We start from the raw sequence: 23,823 nt of genomic DNA, 5'->3' as shown, positions 1-23,823 counted from the left end.
TATTTTAAAATGTACGTAGCAAAACAAAAAAATGGCATGAGACCTTTTTATTCTATTGTTCAGTTTCCAATTATTTCAAATTAAATAATGTGTAGTAATAAAGGAAAATATATAGAAATGCAGACAAAACCTTAGCCATGAAGATCCTTCCCATTTTTGATCTTTGAGAATATATATTTGGTTGATTTTCTACTTCAAGTTTTCACACCAGTTTATTTTGAATTTTACCTTTTGTTTTCTACTTAAATACTTATTTAGAATAATTCCAGAAAACAGTTATTTGCATTAGAAAACTAACTTTTCTTTTGCACTTGAAAAGAGCTAGAAATGTAAATATTAGGTATTAGGTATAATTTAAAGGTAATTTTTTTTAGGCAAACCAAATCCTGCCTCCAACAATTAAACTTGCATAACAATCACAATATAAATCTTTAAGATCTACAACTTACCATTTTTTAAATCTGAAGGGCACTGTAATAAACTTTTTAAAATTATTCTTAGTAATATTCCATATATGTAATTTATCATGGGAAAGTAATGCCCTGATAGATCCATACATGACAGATAGAAGATCTGCCATTGTGCTACGTAAGAACACTTAAATAAGTGTATTGTACAACTTCAACAAACAAATATTAAACATTTAGTAAGTGAAACATTTTGTGCTACTTCTATGCTAATTCTTAGCAGGATATACAGGATGTGAACACATATATGGCTTATTTTTTAAAAACAATGATATTTTACTTCTCTAGCAATCATACAAGCTATTTTGTTCTTTAAATCAAGAGGTATTCACTTTCCCAGTTTTGAGATTAAAAATAATTATTAGTTGGCTGGTAACTTACCTTGACAAAGAATTACAGTTTAGGAAAGATAAACATTACTATTGTCAAATGGTCCCTTCACATTTTTTTTACATTTTTCTATGAATGAATAAATTTTTTATTTTACTAACACAATATTGATCACGTTTAATTTTGAGATATTTGTATTTTGTATGCAATTGTACAGAATAATAGTGAAAGATATTTACTCTTTACTTGGTTCCCTTAATATCTTATGAAACTATACTACAATATCACAACCAGGATACTGATATCGATACAATCCACCAATCTCATTCAGGCTTATTCAACTTTATTTGTAGTTCATTGAGCTAAAGTTTAGTCTTATGTAATTTTATTCATGAAGTAGGTTGGCACATGCACCTTCATAACATACAGAATAACATATTTCTGTCACTACAAGGATGGCACACATTGCCACTAATCTTTCCGTTTCTATAACTTTGTCATTTCAAGAATATTATATCTATAAATGAAATTATGTAGTGTGTTATTACTTGGGATTGGCTTTTTCCCCTCAGTATAAATCTTTGAAGATTCATCTAGGTTTTAAGTATATAGTAATGTGTTCCTTTTGATTGCTGAGTAGTTTTTCATGGTCTGATCCTGTTGTATATTGTTTAGCCATTCACCAGTGGAAAGAAATTTAGGCTTTCTATTTGGGGGCTATTCCAAGTGGAATTGCCATGAACATTCATGTGCAAGTTTTCTGTAAAGATAAATTTCCATTTCTCTGGGATAAATGTCCAAGAGTGCAGTTACCGAGTAATATGATAATTACATGTTAGATTGTACAAGCAATTCCCAAACCTTTCCTAAATGCTGTACTGTTATATTGCCATCAGCAAAGTAGGAGTGATCCAGTTTCTCTGCATCCTTACCAACATTTAATATTATCACTATTTTTATCTTAGATGTGTTGTTAGTCATTGTGATTTCATCTGCATTTCCTTAATGGCTAATAGCAGCCCTTTTCATGAGCTTACTTGCCACCCATGTATCCTTTTCTTTGAAATGTCTGTGTATACATTTGGACCAGTTTCTAACTGGATTTTGTTTGCACTTATTGTTGACTGTTGAGAGTTCTTTCTACAGTCCAAATAATAGTTCTTTGTTGGATCACAAATATTTGTAAATTTGTTGACAATATGGCTTGTATTTTAATTCTCACACATATGAGAAAAATTAACATGTACCCACTCATGTTACCTGACTATCCCCACACAATTTTTACTTTCCTTTCTTCAGTCACATTTTCTTTCTTTATCACCTAACATAAATTTGCAGTTCTACCTATCATGTTCACACATGGCATAATTATATGTAATAAAACTTCCTCTGATTTTTTGCTTCTTGATTAAGTGACTTTGAAGGATGGGAGGTTGCAACTTATACTGATGGTGTGCTGAAAACTAAGAATATCTGTTCACAAAAAGATGAAAGAATTTAATTTTGTTTCTTTTCTATGCCAAAATTTGAACAATAGTTGGAAAATGGAAAATGGAATTGTATATGTATGTGTGTATATATTGCTTGATATCATAGTTAATATTTTATCTGAAATATTTAAAAATAATGTCCGTATGACTTTTTACCAGGCTAATAAGATCACCCCATTAGTATGCTTACTGTAGTGTACTGATAAGAGTGATTATATTTTTTATTTCAATTTCAGTAATTCTGCATAGAATTTCTAAGAAATGTAAAATTCTTCTGTTGTGTCAACAACTGCTCTCCAAATGAGTGTTTTGATCTTAAATGTTGCCTTTTATTCTTTTTTACTTTCATTGAAAACAACTCAGTGGTTTCTGAGCCTAAGGAAATGTTTTGTTGTTTCTTTTCGCATTTTAGCTTTTTTAATTTTTTATTTTAATTTTTTTTGCTTTTGTGTTTTGTTTGTATGAATGACTGGATTTTGCTTTTTTTATTTTTATTTATTTATAGCAAGCATGGGAATATATTCTTGCATACACCTGGGGAAAGAGAGTACCATAAATGTGGCCTAAGCAACACTGTAAATCATTTTCTTTCTTTCCCATTGACTCAAATATGTGTACATTGTTGGAAATGTGTGCTGCTCTAGTGGCATATTTTTTTCAGTTTAATTAGCTGCCTGCCTGTAATCAGGGCTATATCAACTGTTGTCATTCTAAATGTTTCCTTTCTTTTTTTCAAACACATTTGCCTGATTGACCTTTTGTTTTTTTTTCTCTGTCTTTCTATGGGGCTGCTCCAGGAGCCATGGCTAATCATCTTATAAGCAATGCTCTGCTTCGTCCGCATGGTACTAACAATCCCTATAATACATTGCTTGGGGAACCGGCGGTCTGTAACAACCCTTCTGTCAGCATGTACAACGCACAAGGTGTGCTGGAGTTTATCTTAATTTTTTCAAGTGAGAGTCCCATTTTATGTAGCTTTTATGAGCACATTCTAGTTTATTTTCTCCTCCTTTTCTTTGTTTTGGAAGCAGACACACAGACTCTTACATTCCACCCCTCTCCGTGCTTTTCCATTTTCCTTAGGCTTTCCTTAGTAAGAAATGGATGCCTTCTGATAAACAAATGCCTGATTCATCCATATGTGTTTGTTTCTCTGTACTGTTACAAAACGTATTGTGGTTTGTCAGAACTTTTCTTGTTGTTCATTTATTTCTATATTAAATACCTATGTATTTATTTTGAGAAATGAGATACTTGTCTAAGGTAAGTAAGATAAAAGAAGACTTGATTCAGTAGTCTTAATGTTATAAGATGGAGAAAATAAATCTTACTTTGTTAAATCATGAAGTACACTCTGGGCACAAAACATTAGTATTGATGAAAGCATTAGATTAACTCCAGGGAAAATTACATTGAACTAAGCAGTAGAGGAAAGAGCAGTGAACTGGGCAGTAGCAGCTCAGGTTCTGCCTTAGCTTTGCCATTGCCTACACAAGCTAGAGCAAGCAGATCACAAAATTATTTCTTCTATTGGCTGCAAGTCACAAACAGATTTTGAAAATGGTTCCTCTAATGTATCCCATCTTGAAAATGATACAGAAATTTAATTGTATTTCAAACAAGCATAAGTCTTTTAAAAAACAGCTTGCACTATAATTATGTGGACATGTTTTTACTTTTTCTAAGTATAAGTGGACATGGTTTTACTTTTTCTAAGTATATACACACACATATATATATATGTATATTCCTATGGAATTCATTACTATTTATTGCTATTAAGAGTATCCATATATTATATTAAAATTATAAAAATTATTAAATTATACATGTATATATCATAAGATATATTATTACACATATGTACATATGTGTGTATATGTATATGTATAAATAGAACATAAAATTGTTGAAATAGAAGTTTCATTAAAGAAACATCCCATTTAAAATTCACCATAATAGGTACATCCATGATTCCTACAAGTTGAATGCAGTAGATTAGCAATATTTAAATTACCCAGGCAATTTGGAATAAAATTTCTGTTATCCTTTGTGGGCATCTCTGGAGGTTTTGTTGTTGTTATTTTTTTTTTTTTTTTCATTTTTCTTTTTTTCTCTTCTTAATTTCTCAGTCAGAGGTAAAAGATTAGTGGTGTGACTGTAAAACTTGGTGCGAATGGGCCTTCCAGAAAAGCATGTTTGTTGCAGCCCGGCCACTGGGCGTTTCACATAACCTGAGCTGCCCCATAGGGTTCCTTGTCAGATACAAAGGATGATTTTAAGTTATTTCAGAAATACCAAAGCTATTAATTAACAATTGACTTCAGGAATGCGTTTAAGATGTTTGTTTATATGATGAAATAATTCAGTAAACTTTCGATTTCATCATTTGTCTTAAAGACTGCCTGTTTAAGAATCATAGACTTTGAGAGTCAGAAGGAGAGAGTTCATTAAATGCTCTGTAGATTGTTGACATTCTGTATGCCCAAGATTGTTGAAATGCTGTGCTTGTTTTTCACCCATTTGTGTATATGTATAGATATCTAGATATATTCCTCTGACTATAATGCTTAGGTTTGCCTCTGGAGGAAAGAAGAACAATGCATCCTTGGTTGCCTGTTGGAAATCCTTGAAATATTTGAAAGCAGCTAACCTATTTTCCTTTGGTTTTTGATTTCCCTACTAAAACAGAACCATCAATATGAGATAGTTTCTGGGTCCTTCTTCATCATTACCCTATCTATACTGTAGTCTCTCATTTTTCAGTGTCACTATTCCATTGTAGTTACTCTGTGAATTGTACAACACACCAGATGTGGCTTGGCAGAACAATTTAGTAGATCTTTTAAGGGTTTGTTTTGTCTTTATTATCCTTAGGCTAACTGAGAGGTAACTGTGTCATTATAAATATTTTTAAATGTCCTGACATATTAGTAAATTTTGAATGATGTTAAATGAAGATTCAACATATTTGCAAATTAAATGTACTCTGCATTATTCACCTTACACAGAAGAATTGGTTGTAATTACTTTAAAGTAATAAATTTGGATCACATTTTATTTTGCTTTTTTGGTGTTCAGAGATAATGTGTCATTTCTTAAATAATGAAAAAGTGACAATTATTAATTTGTGTGTTTTTCTTAATTCAATATCTGCCTTCTCATCTTTATTTTTACTGGTATCCAAAAAAGGGGGGATATTTTTAATGGTGGACACATATTTATCTAAATTATTAAATCAAAATTCTCACAAGATTTTTAAAATCACCATATAGATTCAAAGTTTATTCCTGTGGAATTCATTACTGGTTATTGCTATTAAGATTATCGATAAATACACAAAGGAGTTTGAATGGATTTTTCCTTTATTCCAGTAAATTTAAAAAATTCTACTCCTGTTTCTCAAAAATCAAAAGTAAATAATTTTATTAATGTTTTTCAGAGCCAGAAGTGGAACTGTTCTTCTTGTTTTAGTAATTTTTAAAATGTTAAGAAGCCCTGGTAGTGCTTAAAATAATTCTGTTACCACCAACCAAAAATAAATCTTGATGATTGTCATATTACTGCTAATCTTATGCTTTCAGATGAGTGCACTTACATTCTTACTGGCAAGGTGAAATCTTACATGAAATGTAGTTGACCCGGTATGTACTCGAGTGGTTCCTGGAGTGGTTTATGTTGAATAACCACTTGGTTCTGTTCTATGGGTCCTCTACTTCAGTTGTACCAATGCTATCCAAGCATAGAATGTTCAGATTTAAAGTATCCAATCTTGTCTGTAATACCTTTATTTAAAATATGTAAAGATGTGTTTATAGTGTTACAACTGAAGCATATGAAGTTAGAAAATAAAAGTGAATAATTTACTTTTATTATATTGAATTCAGATGCTATCTGTGGAAATGTTTAAAACTTCATGCATAGAATTTCTGGACCATTATCTTTTTGTCAGTATTAGAAATTCATTTTCATAGAGATAAATCTCATTATAGAAAAACCTGTCAACACAATGTAACAGAGGAAGTCATGATTTTGCTAAAATAAATTTACATCTTAAAGTAATTTAATTTAGTTCTAAAAGTTCTAATTTAGTTCTGTAGGATGGGATGTAGTAAAGGAATACAAGTGAGAATGCAAGGTTACCTTATAAAACATATAAATTAATATTCCATCATGGTTTTCAAAGCCTACAGCAGATTTGAAGAGAAAATTGCAGCAGAGTTGGAAGAAGTCTAGAGATCCCCTTTCTGATCCCATCTCTGCCATATTAGCAGGGAAACATTAGATGAGGAGGCCCATCCTCTGTGCACTGTAGTTTCCTCATCTCTGAAAAATGGGAATTGAATCTCAGCGATCTATCTCATGTACTTCCAGTTCTAGTACCTTGTATTTAAGGATCGAGCTATAATGAGCCTACAGGTATTTACCTCTGTTCATAAACAGTTTGGCTGTTTATTTCACATTGTTATTCTAAAACTGTTTTGAAATTTGAAAAAAAAATTCTTCTGCTCTTTTAAATGTTGTAAGTTTTGGTTTGCTAAGGAAAAAACTAAACTGTCTCTTTAAACCAGTGGTTAAATTATTATAAATTATTATAATGAGTTGGAACTCCTCAAAATGATCTGTCTCAGTGAATTCACTGGTCTTTATTTTGTGATATTTTAACCTTCCTGTAAACAAAATTAGTAAGAGTAAGTCTTCTGACCTGCTTAAAATGTGAGTTGTTTTGAAAGGATCCACTCCCAAAATATTTGATTATATATGATTCTACAGGAATCCAGAAGAAAACCTGATATTGATAGTGATATTTTCCCCCAAACATTTTCTTAGTACAGAATAAATGAATTTAGCCTTTTTTCTGTAGATCCACGAATCTGGATATGAGCTCCAATAGTGATCAGTTTTCAGTTACAAATGATAAGCAAAATTTGTGCAGGTACAATGAGGAAAAATAATGTTTGTGCAGAGAAAGAAGATACATAAGGGGGAAAAAGAACAGAATTACAAAAACCGTCAACTAGTTTTTTTCTGTATTTAAGATTTTATTAATAATTTCATTTAAAAATTCTAAAATTATATGGCATTCCTTTTGAGCATTCTAACATCATACATGTAACAGTATTGAAATCTCGAAGTGGAAATAGTTCTGGCTCACCTTCTTTTTATTCTCTGGTTTGTGCAATAATCTTAATTGTAATAAATATAAGTGTGTATTTGTTTGAAATTTGCCAACTGTAAAATGCTTATTAAAGACTCTTATGTTGGCATGTGTTAAGGGGGATTGCTTATTTTATGACTAACATATCAGTGTTTTTTATTATGATAAACCATGTAACACAGACTCATGAATTTTGGGGCAGTGAAAATTATTTCCTTTGACTCTTTTTTCTGCATATCATCAATTTGCTTTTTACTCATGTTTCCTCTACTGTCGCTGTAAGCTTACTTGTTGTTTTTTCTTTCCTTTTCTTCATGCTGTCGTTTAGAGCCCTACAGAGAGACAAGTATGGGAGTAAAGCTAAACATTGCATATCAAATGTAATTTTTTTTAGTTCACTTTTATTGCATCACATATAGATGATGTAGTTATTAAAAACAGTTCATCTCACAATTTAAAAACTAAAAAGCCTATAAATCAACTTATATAAATATATGCTAATAAAGACTAGACGCTTTTGTTGTCTGATTCTTTTATTCTGTCACATAATCAACATAGTTGTTAAGTCTCATGTAATGTTTGTGTGAGTTAAATTGTTTTTAAATTAAGCATTTATTTTTGCTAAGTAATCCATAAACTTTTAATTTTTATTAGTACATTCCATCATAAAAGTGTGTCACATGCAGCATACTCACTTTATTTTACAATGGCTGTCTTCAGTCTCTGCCTAATGCATTGACAACAGAAATAAAAATGTACGTTTCAATGCATCAGCCACGCAACCATAACCATCAGGCATACCATCGCAGCCTCTCAACGGCAGTCACTCATCACATACAGCCCTTTAAAAAGCATTTTTTTTTTCTTAACATTGTGGATTTGTGTACAAGATATAACATGAAAATAAATCGCTTCAACCTATGTCTGTGATAGCTGCTTATTAATGCATTTTATGCATTGCTATTTTTGAAAACAGTGTTTCTTCAATAGAGTGTGCCTCAGAAGTTCAAATAAAAATTGACATATATGTGACACTTCATTTAAACCAGTATTGAACTAGTTGAGTTTTGTTAAACGTAACTGCATCACAGATATAGAATGACTGCTATATTTTCACAAGTTAGTAGCATATTGAGAAGTTTAATAGAATTAATTAATTTTTGTGAAAGGAAATATCCTTCCGTATTTACCAGAATTGGTTAAATGTTTGTGTGTTTTTTTCCTTTTGTGGTTGCATTTGAATTGATTTAAGAAACTATTATAGATTCTTGAATTTCTATTCATTCAAGAGAACGCAAAAAACTTGAAGAACTATATGGTCAAATTTAATTCACTACAGCTGTTTCTACCAGAATACAATGTTTATCCTCTTTCAAACCCAAACTTTAATATGCCCCAAAGTCATCACTTATTATAAATGGTAACATTAACATTGACACTATAATTTTGGGAATCAAATCCCTATTTTTACATATTCTCAAGTAGTAGTATTAAGTAATGACCCTGAACAATCACTAATGGCCTAATTTGTAATAATAACCAAAGTGCTTACAGCAGAAAAAAACAGAAAATAAATCCAAATACTTTTGAAAGTTCCTATGTGTTAGTTATTTTGGTGTGCCATTTATCTGACTAAGCATTATTTCATGACTATATCATTCTGACAAATTTAACATAATCCTTTTGTGGTTTTATGTATAGGGATTATTTTATTTATTTATCATTTATCTATTTATTTATTTGGTAGTGGGAGTCGAACCCAGGGGCACTTTATTTGAGAGCTACATTCCCAGCCTTTTTTTTTTTTATGTTTTATTTTGAGTCAGGGTTTCGCTAAGCTGCTGAGGCTAGCCTCACTTGCGATGCTCTGGAGTCACTGGGATTACAGGCATGTGCCAACACACCTGGTTTAGGAATTATTTTTAATTTCCCAAAATTATACATCAAATTATTAGAAACTATTTCTTTTTCTTTTGACCAGCATATATTTAAAGGACCACACATGAATTATGTTAATATTATTGTTATTTTAATTAGAAGACAACATGTAAAATTAAAAATTATGAATTATTTAATTGATTTTGATGGCTATAAACTGAAAGTTATGAATGACTACACCAAAATTTTGTGCTATCTTGACAAGTTATAACCAAACATGCTTCAAACAATGTCAGACAATGTTTATGTGGAAATTGCCAATCTATAATTCATAGATTTTTTTTTAAATTCTTTTAAGATTTATTTTAAATACCTCTTTTCCAAGATTTTGATTGATTGTCCAATTATATACATTATATGGTTATGTACAGATAAATGTAATATCTTTGTTTCTGGACATTTTAGACTTAAGTTAAATGTTAGCAATTTATACATATTTCATAGTCAATAAATGTTTTGCTTTTGTGTTTGTGTGTGTGTTCTACAGGCTTTTGGATATAAATGTCATAGTGTCTTGTAATCTTTTTCAGAGGGGCTTCTGAACAATGCCAGGGATACAAGTGTCATGGATACTCTACCACTGAATGGTAACCATGGCAATAGTTACAGCATTGCCAGCGGCGAGTACCTGAGCAACTGTGTGCAAATTATAGACCGTGGCTATAACCATAACGAGACCGCCCTAGAGAAAAAGATTCTGAAGGAACTCACTTCCAATTACATCCCTTCTTACCTGAACAACCACGAGCGTTCCAGTGAACAGAATAGGAATCTGATGAACAAGCTGGTGAATAACCTCGGCAGTGCAAGTGAAGATGATGCCATTGTCCTGGATGATGCCACGTCCTTCAATCATGAGGAGAGTTTGGGCCTGGAACTCATTCACGAGGAATCTGATGCTCCTTTGCTGCCCCCAAGAGTTTACTCCACGGAGAACCACCAGCCACACCACTACAGCAGAAGGCGGATCCCCCAAGACCACAGTGAGAGCTTTTTCCCTTTGCTAACCAACGAGCACACAGAAGATCTCCAGTCACCCCACAGGGACTCTCTCTACACCAGCATGCCAGCACTGGCTGGTGTGCCTGCCGCAGAGAGCGTTACCACCAGCACCCAGACCGAACCCCCAGCGGCCAAATGTGGTGATGCCGAAGATGTTTACTACAAAAGCATGCCAAACCTAGGCTCCAGAAACCACGTCCATCAGCTGCACACTTACTACCAGCTAGGGCGCGGCAGCAGTGATGGATTTATAGTTCCTCCAAACAAAGATGGGACCTCTCCAGAGGGAAGTTCAAAAGGACCTGCTCATTTGGTCACTAGTCTATAGAAGATGACACAGAAATTTAAACCAACAAAACTGCTAACACCTTGTTGACTGTTCTGAGTTGATATAAGCAGTGGTAATAATGTGTGTACTCCTAAATCTTTATGCTGTTCTCAAAAGACAAACACAAACTCTCAGACTTTTTTTTTTTTTTTTTTTTTTAACTGGGATTTTTAGGTCAGCCCAGGGGAGAAAGATCACTGCTGAAACTCCCCTGTGCCCTTTCCTTTCTTGTCCTTACCCCCTCAGATGGAGACTTCATTATGTTAATGAACGAGATATGAAGAAAATGACACTCATTGTGGCCTTGTTGAATTATGTTGTGTTTGTTTTAACATCTCTGATGCTCTGTTACTATAATTACAAGGACCTGATTTTTGAAAGGCCAGAACAATTGTTTGAAATTAGTAACAATGCTGCATCTAGATTGGAGTGCTGCACAAACAAACATAAAAGTGAAGCAAAACTGTATCACATAGTGGTTTATGGTCACTCACCACCTGTTCACCACAGCGAGAATAGCTGTGGAAAAACAAAACAACAAAATCAATAATGAAATGGAGGGGAATTCTAGAATTATATGCTAAATGCATATTTTATGATTTGCTGTATTAACTGATGATAAAACTAATGGCAGAAAAAATTGAACAATTTCTATGTAATGTACAGATACTAGCATTGCACATATAGTCTGCTTTCTGTTCCTCCAGAATTTGAGTCCTGTTAATGTAGTGGGAAAAAAAAAAAAAGAAATTTTCTTTTTCTTTTGTGCTAGTCTTGCAAGTTTGTCTACCAGTAAAAAAAAAAGCAAAGTTTCCTTCTCTTTTTTTTCTTTCTTCATTTTCTTTTTCTTTGCTTCCCACCCCCCCCTTTTTTTTCCCTTTAAAATATCACCTGGGAAATAAATAAATAAATAAATAAAACTATCACTTTATAAGAATCATTTTCTAGTAATGCAAACAAATTATTTTTTACAAAAAAGAAAATAAAATAAATAAAATTAGATTACCTTCCCTCACTATATATCTTTATCCAGCCAGAAGATTTCCAACAGCATTTTTGCAAATTAGAGCAGGACGAACTTTCATGTTTACAGGGCACATCTGTTGTAATGCAAAGCATATTTGGCAAGCAGTTCATCACAAAGACAGTAGCTATGATTCTAGAAGTCAAGAGGTGTCTATAGGACTAGTGGGGCTTCTGCATGTGAAAAACGGTATTTCATAGACAATAAAGTGCTGAATGCTCAGTCTGTCCCCAAGCGGGCACCTGCACTACCAAGTTTTAGAGGAAATTCACTCCCTGGTAGTAAGAATTGAAAGGTCAAATTATTTTGAAGTGATTTTTTTTTAAAGTCTTCTGTTTATTAACAGGAAAATTTATTTATTTGACAGGATTTTAAGTAATGTAGGAATACAAGAGGTAAATTAGCAGCACATATAATTTTTTTTAAATTTATGATCCATTTTGTATGGTCTCAAAGTTGGATGACCTCATTACTAATATTTGTTGTAAAAGTGAAACTTGTTTGCCAACCAATAAACAACTGATTGAGATTAGAAGATATTGTATTGATGTATGTACTATATTATTAATTTTCCTTTTCATTTTTCTCGCCTTTCATTCCCTCTGTTTTCAGTAGATAAACTTTGCTAAACCTCTGTAACCCACATGAGACATGAAAAAGTAATCAATCTGACTCAATGAATAACCTAAGCACAAAATGATAATCATTTTTGTCGACAAAGTCAATCAGAAAACGGGATGGGCATCTTTATGTGGGCTAAAATAAGATGCATAACTTACTCTCAAGCAGGTTTAACATATAGGTTACTGTGTGCCTATTTATAAACCAGCTGTAGTTACTATGCTTATTTTAAAAAGAAACAGATGTAATCAGATTCAAATATCAAGTTGCAAAGGAATCATTTTTCTTCTTTTGTAAGCTCCATTTTGATAAAGTTAGAAATTTAAATTCACTCAACTGGCTAAAAGCTGCAAGAATCATGGCAAAGAAAACATTTAAAGGGCACTATAAACCACTTTTTGTGCCAATTTTTTCTTGTTCTAAAGGAGGAAAAAAAAAGTCCTTTCAAAGAAACTTTCTTGATCTTCAGTTGCTCCAGATCCTTTTCCAACAGTGTTCAAGCACAGAGTCCCTCCTAAGCAAAGTTACAATGAACTTGCCAATTTTTAATTTCTCTTGTCCTATGCCTTGGAGTTTTATTTTTCAAAAATCTACATGCCACCCATCTATAAATGATTTTCTTAAATCAAGATGAGAAAGAGTAGTTTAGAGAATGGCCAGTAATCCATACATAGTTTAAAAATATATGAGGAAAGAAAGTTTTACTGGGCAGAGTACTTCTTAACTTTGTTATCACCTCAAAATATCTTACCTATAATTTCTTTGATAAGAATTTTTCCTTAAGTTGGAGGAGTATCACAGGTTTCAGCAATAATGAAGTTTCCCTAACACCACACAGTGGCCATATTAGTGCCTGAAAGGTGTTTAACTTACCTGATGCCTAGATTATATTTGGCCAGAAAAGAACCCTTCTTTGACATGTTTAATGTAACTCCAAAACACACATGTTGTCTGTGGATTGTGAGTGCTTACCTTGTTTTGACAAACAGTAATATGTTATAGAAGCATCTCTAAATTAAGAAGCTAGATTCACAGAACAATGGGGAAACTACCTCAATTCAGCTTGCTGATTTTCTGATATTGCTACCTCCCTGCTTGTGATCTTTTGTGTTTCATTATGTGGAAATTTGAAGCAGGTAGCCTGCCCAGCTCTACATAGACCAAGTGGAAGAAAGATCACTTGAAGACATAAACTGGTACAAAAGTCTATGCAGTACAATAGGTTACTACCAAGCTCTTGCATCAAGATGAAAGGGTGAGATATTTTTACCTCTCCTACGTCATAATTGGTGTGTTTTCAGAGAAAACTAAGTTCCCAAAGATTTTCACAGAAAGAGATTTTTCCTCCAAATTTGATGTGACATTATGAAAAGATAGTGGATAGTTAATTGCACATATATTTCAATAGAAATTTGCATAGAATATGTAGTCATTTAATCCTATGTACACTAGCAAGGATTCAATTCCTGAATTTCAGTTGTTTCCCCAAATGCCTTTTTTCAAGCAAAGCTACTGATGAATTAATAATTTTATTTTTTCTTTATTTCTATCCCTTGTGTTGATTCCATTTTTCTAATAGTTTATGAAATTCATTATTTACCTATCTGAATATTTCAAATGTATTTGGTTTCTGTCCAACAGACACAATGTACATGCATAGCACGTTATTTAACAAGCTGAAAGTAAAAGTTAATTATTGCTTCTTGGTAAAATAACATTTTATAATGTTTTACTTGCATTTTCTTTTTTCTTTGAAATCTAAGCAACATGATATTTTGTCAGGACACTAGCTAATGAACCTCATAATGGATTGTTCCAAAACCTGTTCCTAATTGATAATATTTATGATGAAAACCAAATTTTGGGAAGGAAAAATAGGTTGAAATTTCAGTTAAAATTTATGAGCATCCCTCATTGTTTCCATTCTGTTAAAGCTGAACTTCTGGAGTTGAATAATAAAGTAGTATGCTAAAATTATAATAATGACAAAAGAGAAATGGCATGAGAACAATTTTATTAAAGGAAAAATAATAAGGCAAATATATTAATCAAAAGGAAATAATAGAAATACCCTTAACTCCCTGTAAAAAATTCACAATGACTCTAAATTGAAAATTTCAAAATTCCCATTATAATATGAAAATATCGACATTGAATGATCTTTAAATTTATATTTTAAAATTTTAATATTAACAGTTGCTGTGATAAAACTTTTCATAATAATGGAGATAAGCATATCAAGGAATTGGTAACACTGATAAAGATCCATATAATTAATTTTAGGCAATATCTTCAGTTTTTCCCTGAAATGTGTTCAAGTCCACTGACCAGTTTACTTAAAGATCAATGTTAAAAACTTCTGTGACTGACTTTCTGCATTATTATATAGACCAAAAAGAAGAGGAAAAATAGTGTCTGAATTGTCAATTCTCAACTAAAAATACTGTCATCCCATATTAATGAAAATATTTTTTAAAAATTGTTCATTAGTACTGTACCAAAGTGCTACTATTTAGAATTTTTTTGGAAACAAAGTAAAACACTGTTGAACTACAAATGCATGCCAATTCAAACACAGAGAATGAAAAACAAAAACCAAATTTAATCTGGTTTTGAGCAAATATGAGGATACTGGCATGAATGTTCTTTCTTTAACAAATATACTGAGATAAAATAGCAATACATACGAACTTCCCAGTGTAATGTATTCCAAGGTATTAAGAAATAATTAGTTCATTTTTAGTAATTCATAAAACTCAGCACGTCAGTCATTGCTATGCATTCCTAAATAATACCTTACATCTCATGTTAGATTTCTAAACATTGAAAAGTCAGAAAGGTGGATGCTTAAACTGCAAAACAGTTTATGGAAGTGTTTCTGTGCAAATGAATTCTATGTAAGACCCTTTGAGCTCATAAAATGGATTCATGAGATCATAAAAGTACATCTAATTTTGTAATAAGCAAAAAATGTCTATCTTCAGCCACCTGAAAAATATTATTAGACATCTAAATTTTTATTTATAGCCTAGAAGTGAAAATGTTGATAGGTGTTTCTTTCCTGGTTCAGTCATAAGACAAACTTCTATTTACTAATATACTCTGATCACATCCTCTTTGCTTTAAAAGGGAAACCGGTCTTTAAAATCCACCTACACACACTTACATACCATAATTCCTCTTATTTAAAACTTTCAGAGAAAATTAATTACAATTATTGCAAACTTTGTGATTTTCATAATAAAACAGGTGGTTAATAGAGTTTTACATTTTCTTGTTTGAAATATTTATTGCTATTCTTTTTAAATTGTTTTTAAAGTCAGCACTTCTTTAACATCTAGCTCCTTTAAGTTAAATATCTTGTTATCTAACATTAGAATATTTCTTTCTCTTAATATTATGTCATCTGCATTTTTCTCATTTGATAACTTGTGCCTCTTTATAGTATTGCAAAGGCAAACAGCAAACTATGATTCATAAGACGCGGGACACTATATACAAAAAAGACCTCTCGTGAAAAACAACACTTTTCAACTACAATATGAACAGAAGAACAGAACCAAGTTGGCAAGACTTAATTTAGGTAACAGGACCTAAATTAGAATTATACAGGAAAGGCTTTAGGAAAAATAATGAAATCATATATCATGATAAAAATCTTATATAATGTACCAAATGCTGATTTATTGATAAATATTAATTTGAAGTTTACCATATTATAATTTCATCCTGCTAATGACACAGAAAACACTATATACTTCTAGCACTCTTTAGATATTTCTTGTCTAGCTAAACCTTGTCTCAAGAAAAAAATCAATATTTTATAAATGTTTTAAAAATATAAGTATATTGCCTCAATTCACCTTCATTCTCTAATCTACTGACTCTATTGTACGGCAACACAGTTAATGCTACTAGTAGCTTTGTACCTTTTAGAACTTTATTATGAATCTAATAATCATTAAATTAATATTATATTGGAATTATGTACATTGTGCAAAACAACTCATAAGCAATATTCATATTACAGGATAATATATACATGAATATTACCTTAAGGCTGAAAAAAATAACTACACTGCTGAAAATTTTATTCTCAAGTCCTCTCTTCAATTATTGCAGTCAATTCATTGAATTTTGCAGGCAGTTGTGCACATGGTGGATTATCAAAGGACCACATAATCCAAATGCATCTGAAAGTACATCCAATGCTCCTTTCATTCTAAACGCTAAAAGAAAAGCTTGAAAGAAGAGGAAAGTAGACTTCTAAGGATCCAATTTAAACATGGTCATTCAGATTGAATAATTTTAAAATGAGAAGGCTACACTTTGATCTAAGGAAAAGCTTACAAAAGATTTACTGAGTCAAAAATCAGAAGATTATATATTTAAAGGAGTTCAGTTGGTCTCAATTGCCCAAGATTGCAAAAATTCATAATACATTGGAAAGGAAATATCTTTAAAATCCAAGCCAAGCCTAAATATCACTTTTTAAAATTTAAAAATTCCTCTGATTCTTCTGACAGAGGCAAAATAATCATGACCCCAAAACAAAATACACTGATTGACCTCAAAAGATATTCGGCAAACATCAATGGTATGCCTCTATTTCATGTACAAACAGAGAAACAAGATGTATCCCAATTGTTTACAATAAAAATAAATTTAAAAAATAAAAAAGATATTTGGCAAAATTTGTGTATCAACTACCTTTTAATACTAGGTAGAGATCGTTGAGATTGGAACTCAGTATGAGGGACTAGGATAGTGTCCTCATGTGCTAACAACTGCCTGATCCTCTTGAGTGTGTTTTTGATGCCTTTCAATTGTCCCAATGGCTTATGCTTTGACCTTTTGAATCATTTAAAGTTAGTTTCCATGTGTTATTTGACAATAAAGATTTTCCTCTATCATTCTAGTGATAAAAAGTGGTATGTCTTTAAACAGCTGTAGATAATCAGATGCATTCTTTTATAAATAAATCTCATTTGTTTGTATATTCTAACACTGACCTTTGCCTGTGACCTGTAAAATCAAGATCTGTAGAGTCAGGTTAATCTCCCTTCATTTGGCTTCTGTGAATGCACTGGAAGTGGACAGGTAATTTGGAAGATTTTCCATACCGTATTCCCCCTCACCGAACATTAAATCTAATTAAAGATGTATCTTTTAAAAACACAATAGTATACTTAAAAAAACTAACAACTAATTGAGCTACTCCTCACTGTCAAGAAAAATCACCATTCAAAACAAAAATCTAGCTAATGCAGCTTTGGTCTCTTAGGATTCTCATATATCTCCACATGGCATTATTCTTATCATATACACCTACCAGATTTCAAGTTATTGGATTTTTTTCCCTTGTACAACCGTTTCATCCTTTTAAAAAAATGCTCTGTACAATCACATGTAAAATCATGAGCTACAAACCTCAATAAAAAATATCAGTAAACAATAAGTGATGTAGTTACTGTTATTATATTGGGATTACCAAAACTTTGTTTTGGGGATAGTGTTCAAACTACAGGATAATTAATAACTGAAATATGGACTCTGAATATATTTCATGTGCCCATGAACTTTATGCCCTGCCACCCTCCCCCTTCATACATTGAAAATAAATTGTGAGGACATTTTTTTTCCCTTTTCTTTATGTTTTTAGAGCTCTGTTGCCACCCGAAAGGTTTATAAGGGTACTTGTCCTTTACGGGAACATAGGAAATGAAATTAAGAATTTACTGTTTGACCTTTAAGTTTGCAATTAATAAGATATGATCAAATTTAATCTTGTATCTACTGACTCATCTTATTTCTCCTTATCTCATACTGGGGAGTATGACAGGCATCCTCTGGTCCAAAAGAGAATTTAGAGCTTTGTGCTGTGACATGACATTCTTCTTTTGAATAAAGGCTACAAAAAATTCTAGGAAATATTTTTAATCAGAAGATAGACGTTATATAATCACCACTTTGTGGTGTTAGGGATTCTGATTATTTTATTTACTAACTTTGAGCATATGTACAATGAGTACAAATATCAACTGGATAAATTTAACTCAAATGTCTCCTTTATAATTGAAAATACACTTTCTAGAGAGGAAGTTGAAGGGAATCAGCAACTCCTGAGAGCCTAGTATGTACCTGACCCATTACATGGCTCCATTTATTCTCTCCAATAATATGGCAAAAATGGCATATAGTATACTGGTATGGAGGAAAAGGAAATTCATGTCCCACAGTCGCAGAGCTAGTGAGTTTTGAACCAAACACCTCTCAGTCTGGTGGTGCCTGAGAAGTTCATTTTGTTTGTTTTAGATCATGTTATACTGCATCAACAAAATGATAGCTGAAAAGAAACTAACCCATTCCTTTCCGTTTAAGTAAGAGATTGAAAATAGACGTTTCAAAGCAATGCTGAAAAACATGGATCTCAAAGTGTATGCAAACCTATTTTACTGGACAGTAAGATATGTACATAAAGCAGGAGTCCTGGGAACAACCCCCCACAGGTATCAAGGGAGATAGAGATAGAGATAGAGATAGATAGATAGATAGATGATAGATAGATAGATAGCTGATAGGTATCTTTTTAATCTGTCATATATCATGTATCTCTTTCTGTCAATTAAAGAATTCAGACAATTGATTTTGGAATTCTGCTTCTGTCACCAGTTCTATATCTTTGAACAAATTATTTAAGTTTTCTAAGAATAGGATTCCACATCTCTAAATACCAAAATGCAGTTTTATAAAATGTGATATATAATGTATTAGGCACACAAAAAGTCCTTGTACATAAAATTCTAGAATGGATTCTGAGTTAATACTAAATAGTCTCTGTGTCTTGTTGGGTCTATAGGTCCCTCACCCTATGGTTATTAACCCTATAGTTAAATCATAGTTATAGGGTTCTAAATCAAATTTTTTAAAGTTCTACTCTGATTTTTATATATATATATATATATATATATATATATATACACACACACACATATTTATATATGTATACATATGTATGTGTATATATATGTAAATGTATATACACCCACATGTATATAACTGGCTCATTCCATTATCAAAGTGTGTATAATACTGTTTTAGTCTTTATGAACATAATTTCTCACAATTCAACAGTTTTACAAACTGTACTTCTAGTGTTCTGATGCAGCATTCTATATTCTTTATTCAGCAGGTTGTATCTGATGGTAAAAGATGGTTCTAGGTTTAAATATATTTGGGAGATGTAAGACAAACACATTTTTTAACTGTAATATTTCAGAGAATGCACTGCAAAACTCCAAAAACACTATATATTATACTGTCTCTTAAAACTATTTGTCCCTGAAATCCTCAAGGACCCTGAAGAGGAATACATTGAAAATTTAATGATTCATGAAACTCAGTTGGTGAAATCTTGCACAAAATACTTTTGCTACCACTGAGTAATTTTTTTTGCATTTTTATAGCATAATACTAGAGGTGTGATTCTTAAAATATTGTCTTTGTAACCCATGCTAAAATGTTATAAAATTACCTCTACTTAATGTCTGTTCCAAACTTTAGGTGAGGAAAGAAAAATTTAGATGAATGCTTCTGTAATTTAGATGAATTCTGCATGAACCATAAAACCTCTTTGGTTTAGTATAGATTTCTGTCTTCTGATAGCAAATATCTATCAGGTTTCAGCAACTATATAAACACAGGTCTTTATCAAAAACCTGTATTTCTCATTTATAGAGTTCATAGGAATTATATGGGTATTTTATTAAAATGCAGTTTAATGTGTGTTCTTCTGGATGGGTCTGAGGGACTGCATTGCAAAATGATGTGAATGTGGCTGTTCCAGCTAGTCATAAGATACTTAGACATTCTCTGTGTCTTGGTATCAGATTTTTTTCCTTTCCCCAAGTGGTTATTTTATTTTATTTTATTTTATTTTATTTTTTTATTTTATTGTAAACAAATGGGATACATGTTGTTTCTCTGTTTGTACATGGCATAAAGGCATACCATTTGTGTAATCATAAATTTACATAGGATAATGCTGTTTGATTCATTCTGTTATTTTTTCCCTTCCCCCCATCCCTCCCACCCCTCTTTTCCCTCTATACAGTCCTTCCTTCCTCCATTCTTGCCCCCCTCCCTAACCCTAACTCTAATCCTAACACTAACCCCTCCCACCCCCCATTATGTGTCATCATCCACTTATTAGCGATATCATTCGTCCTTTGTTTTTTTGAGATTGGCTTATCTCACTTAGCATGATATTCTCTGATTTCATCCATTTGCCAAGTGGTTATTTTAGATACCAGGCAATATGTTACAAGAAAGAGAAACAGAATATCTAGATGCTGCTCATTTTTACCAAAAGGTACATCTATTAATATTTTCAAAAAATAAATTCTCATAGTTAGTAATAGTTACAACTGTATGGAAGCTAAAGTTATTGCTCTTTTACTCTTCATTTTTTAAAATATATTTTTAGTTGTAGGTGGACACAACACCTTTGTTTTATTTTATTTATTTTTTTATGTGATGCTGAGGATTGAACCTAGTGCCTCATGCGTGCTAGGTGAGCACTCTACCACTGAGCTACAACCCCATCCCCTCTTTTACTCTTCATTTCCCATGTCATTTTTCACCTAAAATGTACATATATATATGGTTTCCAAATTTTGTATGTATATATATATATGTACATACATACCATACACATGTATATGTACATAAATGTACAATGTACTAAAGTACATGCCCTTGATTTTTGCTTTGTATTTCTTACACATAGCAACTCACATTCTTGGGGAGTGTTTAGCATCCTGTTAATTTCCATCATTCTATTGTAACTAATAAAAACAATTTCATTAATTTCTGTTGATGCAGAAAAGATGGGAAGGAATAAACTAGAAATAAGATTTGAATACAAACTTGGTTTTTAGGCTTAGTTTTTGTTTAAATTTTAAAGTATAGTTTATTATGCTGTTTCTCTTTCATTTAATAAATTTTACAGTATTTTACAGCTGTCTGTAATAATATATTGTTATAAACAACAATAACCAATGACATTAATTGGTTTTAAAAATTCAAATTGGAATCATATCCAAGAATGAAGAATCAAGATGAATTCTTGACCCTGTGAAAAACACTATAATATTGTGCTACATTTTATTCACTTGTTTTGAAAAGAGGATGATTAAATTTATCTCCCTATTTTCAGGTGTTATTATGAGGGTCAACAGAATAGTTAACTCAGTAATTCCTACCCCTTGCTTCTTTAGGATCACCTGTAGCATATTAAAAAAGAAGTTCAGACCTTACCCCAAAGTGAGTAGCATCCAGGTACAAGTAAAGTTTAAAGTGCCACAATGACTTAACATGCATTTTGGGTTAAGAATTACAGATTTAATAGCTTAATAAATATTGGTTGAGTATTTGCATCAATTAGTTTAAATAATCTAAGTTTAAGACTTTAAATTAAGAAAGACATACAAAAAAGATCAAAATAGAGAATTTATTTTCTTAGATGAGGTTGCTTAATTGCCTAAATTGTTCAAACAAAAATCAATTTACTAGCTCATCATTTTTAATTTTTTATTTCATAGAATAAAAATTCTTATTCACACTGTTTCTATTACTGCTTGGGGGGGCAATGAATATTATCACAGTGGAAATGGTTGTTATTAATTTTAAATCATACAGAATTTACAGATATGTATCAGGAATTATTTACATGAAACAAAAGCATCATTAAGCTTTCCCTGGAAATCTGACTTATCAGACAGTATATATCTTTTCAATATTCAACACAATATCACATTTATCCAAAATTCACTTTGTAAAAGTTAATCACCTATCCATACAGTGAAACTATAAATTAAATAGACTTCATTTTATATTATTACAAATATATAATATAATAATAATATTTCTAGGATTTTTTGTTCATATGTTTGTTTTGGTAGTTCCAAGGACTAAGCCCTGGGCTCTCTACATCTGAGCTAATATATATCCTTAGTCCTTTTCATTTATCATTTGAAGACAAATTCTGACAAACTGCCCAGACTGACCTGGAAATCTTTAACATGTCTTCAACATGACGCTCAGTTTTGTATTTAGCTTCTGTAGGCCATCAATTTACATTCTTCTTTTTAAGTGTTAGTAAACTTAAAATTTTTTAAACAATTGGTTTCTAAAAGTTGCTTTAAACAAAAGCAGCTCATGGAAAGAAAGAGTGAAATCAACAAAAATCATTTGATAGAATAACCACTTATGTTGGAGATTCATCACTACTAGTGTTCTTCAGGACACACAGAATTAATGCATCTGAATTCCCTAAGCCACTTAACACGTAATTTTGAAGGATAGTGTGATTCAGGGGAAAATAATTTTCAATCCAATGATGACTCCTGCTTAACCAGCAGTGCGTTTGTCTTCAGAAACTTTCACTCAGAATTAGTGAAAAATAATATCTAGGAGGGTTATATATGTTTGCCATGGTAGGGGAAAACAACCACATTGGGAAATAATCAATTCATGTGCAATTTATATGCCATCCTAGATATAGAAGTTGCTAATGCAAATATCTAACATCCATCATTTAGAAGAACATAGAGACCTAGGTCCCCCACCTTTTTAGCCACCATCATCAAAATTTTCTCTCAGTTGTGCAATGGTAGAAAACATTTTTAAATGGAAGCAAAAACTTGCTTACACAGTTCATTCTATTTCTTCCATATAATTGCTTTATATTACTTTCTGAGTTGAATTTAGAGGTATTTATATATCTAGGTTCTTCTCTCTTCTATCTCATCATCACCTCCCTCTGACCACATCCCTGACCAATCTTTCAGATTCAGTCTAAACTCCAGTCAGCTGCATCAGAACATGGGATCTCGTTTCTCTTTTTCTGTCTATAAATCTCATTCTCCATCTTCAGTCTGTGTTTAATCTTAGCCTTACTCCTTTTCTCCACTTAAACTTAAGCTAAACAAATTTTTAAAATAACAAATATTTTAATAAAGTTACTTTTAATAAAATTAGCAGAACTTACTCATTCACTTAAACTGAGAGGAAAAGGGTGAGCACCAAACTAACTGGAAACCATGACAATACACATAGTAAAGAAGACCTCTGTGTCTTACTTCTGTGTAATACCTTGACTTTTTCTTACTGAGATGCAATATTTTATGGCGATCATGTGTCCAGATTTTGAATCTAGACTGCCTCACTTAAAAGCCAGATTTTTCCATTTTCCAATCTCATGAATTTGAACAAATTCTTGTCTACATCTCAGTTTCTTACTCTGTAAAATGGGGATGATAATAGAATTTACTGAATATGGTTACTTGGTTGATAGAGTTAAAACAATGAGTTGCTGAAGTCTTTAGAACAGTGCCTAATGCATAATAAATGCTTAAGAATTGACATCCTATTCTTATTGTTGCAATAGGAAGTCCTCTTTT

General features: G+C 31.8%; 1 protein-coding gene across 16 annotated transcripts in view; it reads left to right on the top strand.

The window, feature by feature from the left end:
* Positions 1 to 23,823, top strand: part of Adgrl3 (adhesion G protein-coupled receptor L3) — a 776,587-nt gene that overhangs the window by 735,568 nt on the left and 17,196 nt on the right. For 9 of the 16 annotated variants that reach the window (XM_047566083.1, XM_047566091.1, XM_047566085.1 and 6 more), the window contains one exon: positions 9,917 to 17,809. The exons of 1 other annotated variant lie outside the window; for it this stretch is intronic. In XM_047566083.1, coding sequence (XP_047422039.1) covers positions 9,917 to 10,716 — 800 coding nt within the window. In that variant the 3' untranslated portion in view covers positions 10,717 to 17,809. Of the gene's footprint in view, positions 1 to 3,084; positions 3,214 to 7,776; positions 7,829 to 9,916; positions 17,810 to 23,823 lie in introns of those variants that run through there. 6 more of the 16 variants (XM_047566094.1, XM_047566092.1, XM_047566093.1 and 3 more) reach the window with 2 other exon arrangements.

The sequence above is a fragment of the Sciurus carolinensis genome, chromosome 10, assembly GCF_902686445.1.
Source record: "Sciurus carolinensis chromosome 10, mSciCar1.2, whole genome shotgun sequence".
NCBI classification, from domain to species: Eukaryota; Metazoa; Chordata; class Mammalia; order Rodentia; family Sciuridae; genus Sciurus; species Sciurus carolinensis.
Note: the sequence above shows the minus strand (reverse complement) of the source record. Positions and strands in the feature narration are given on the sequence as shown.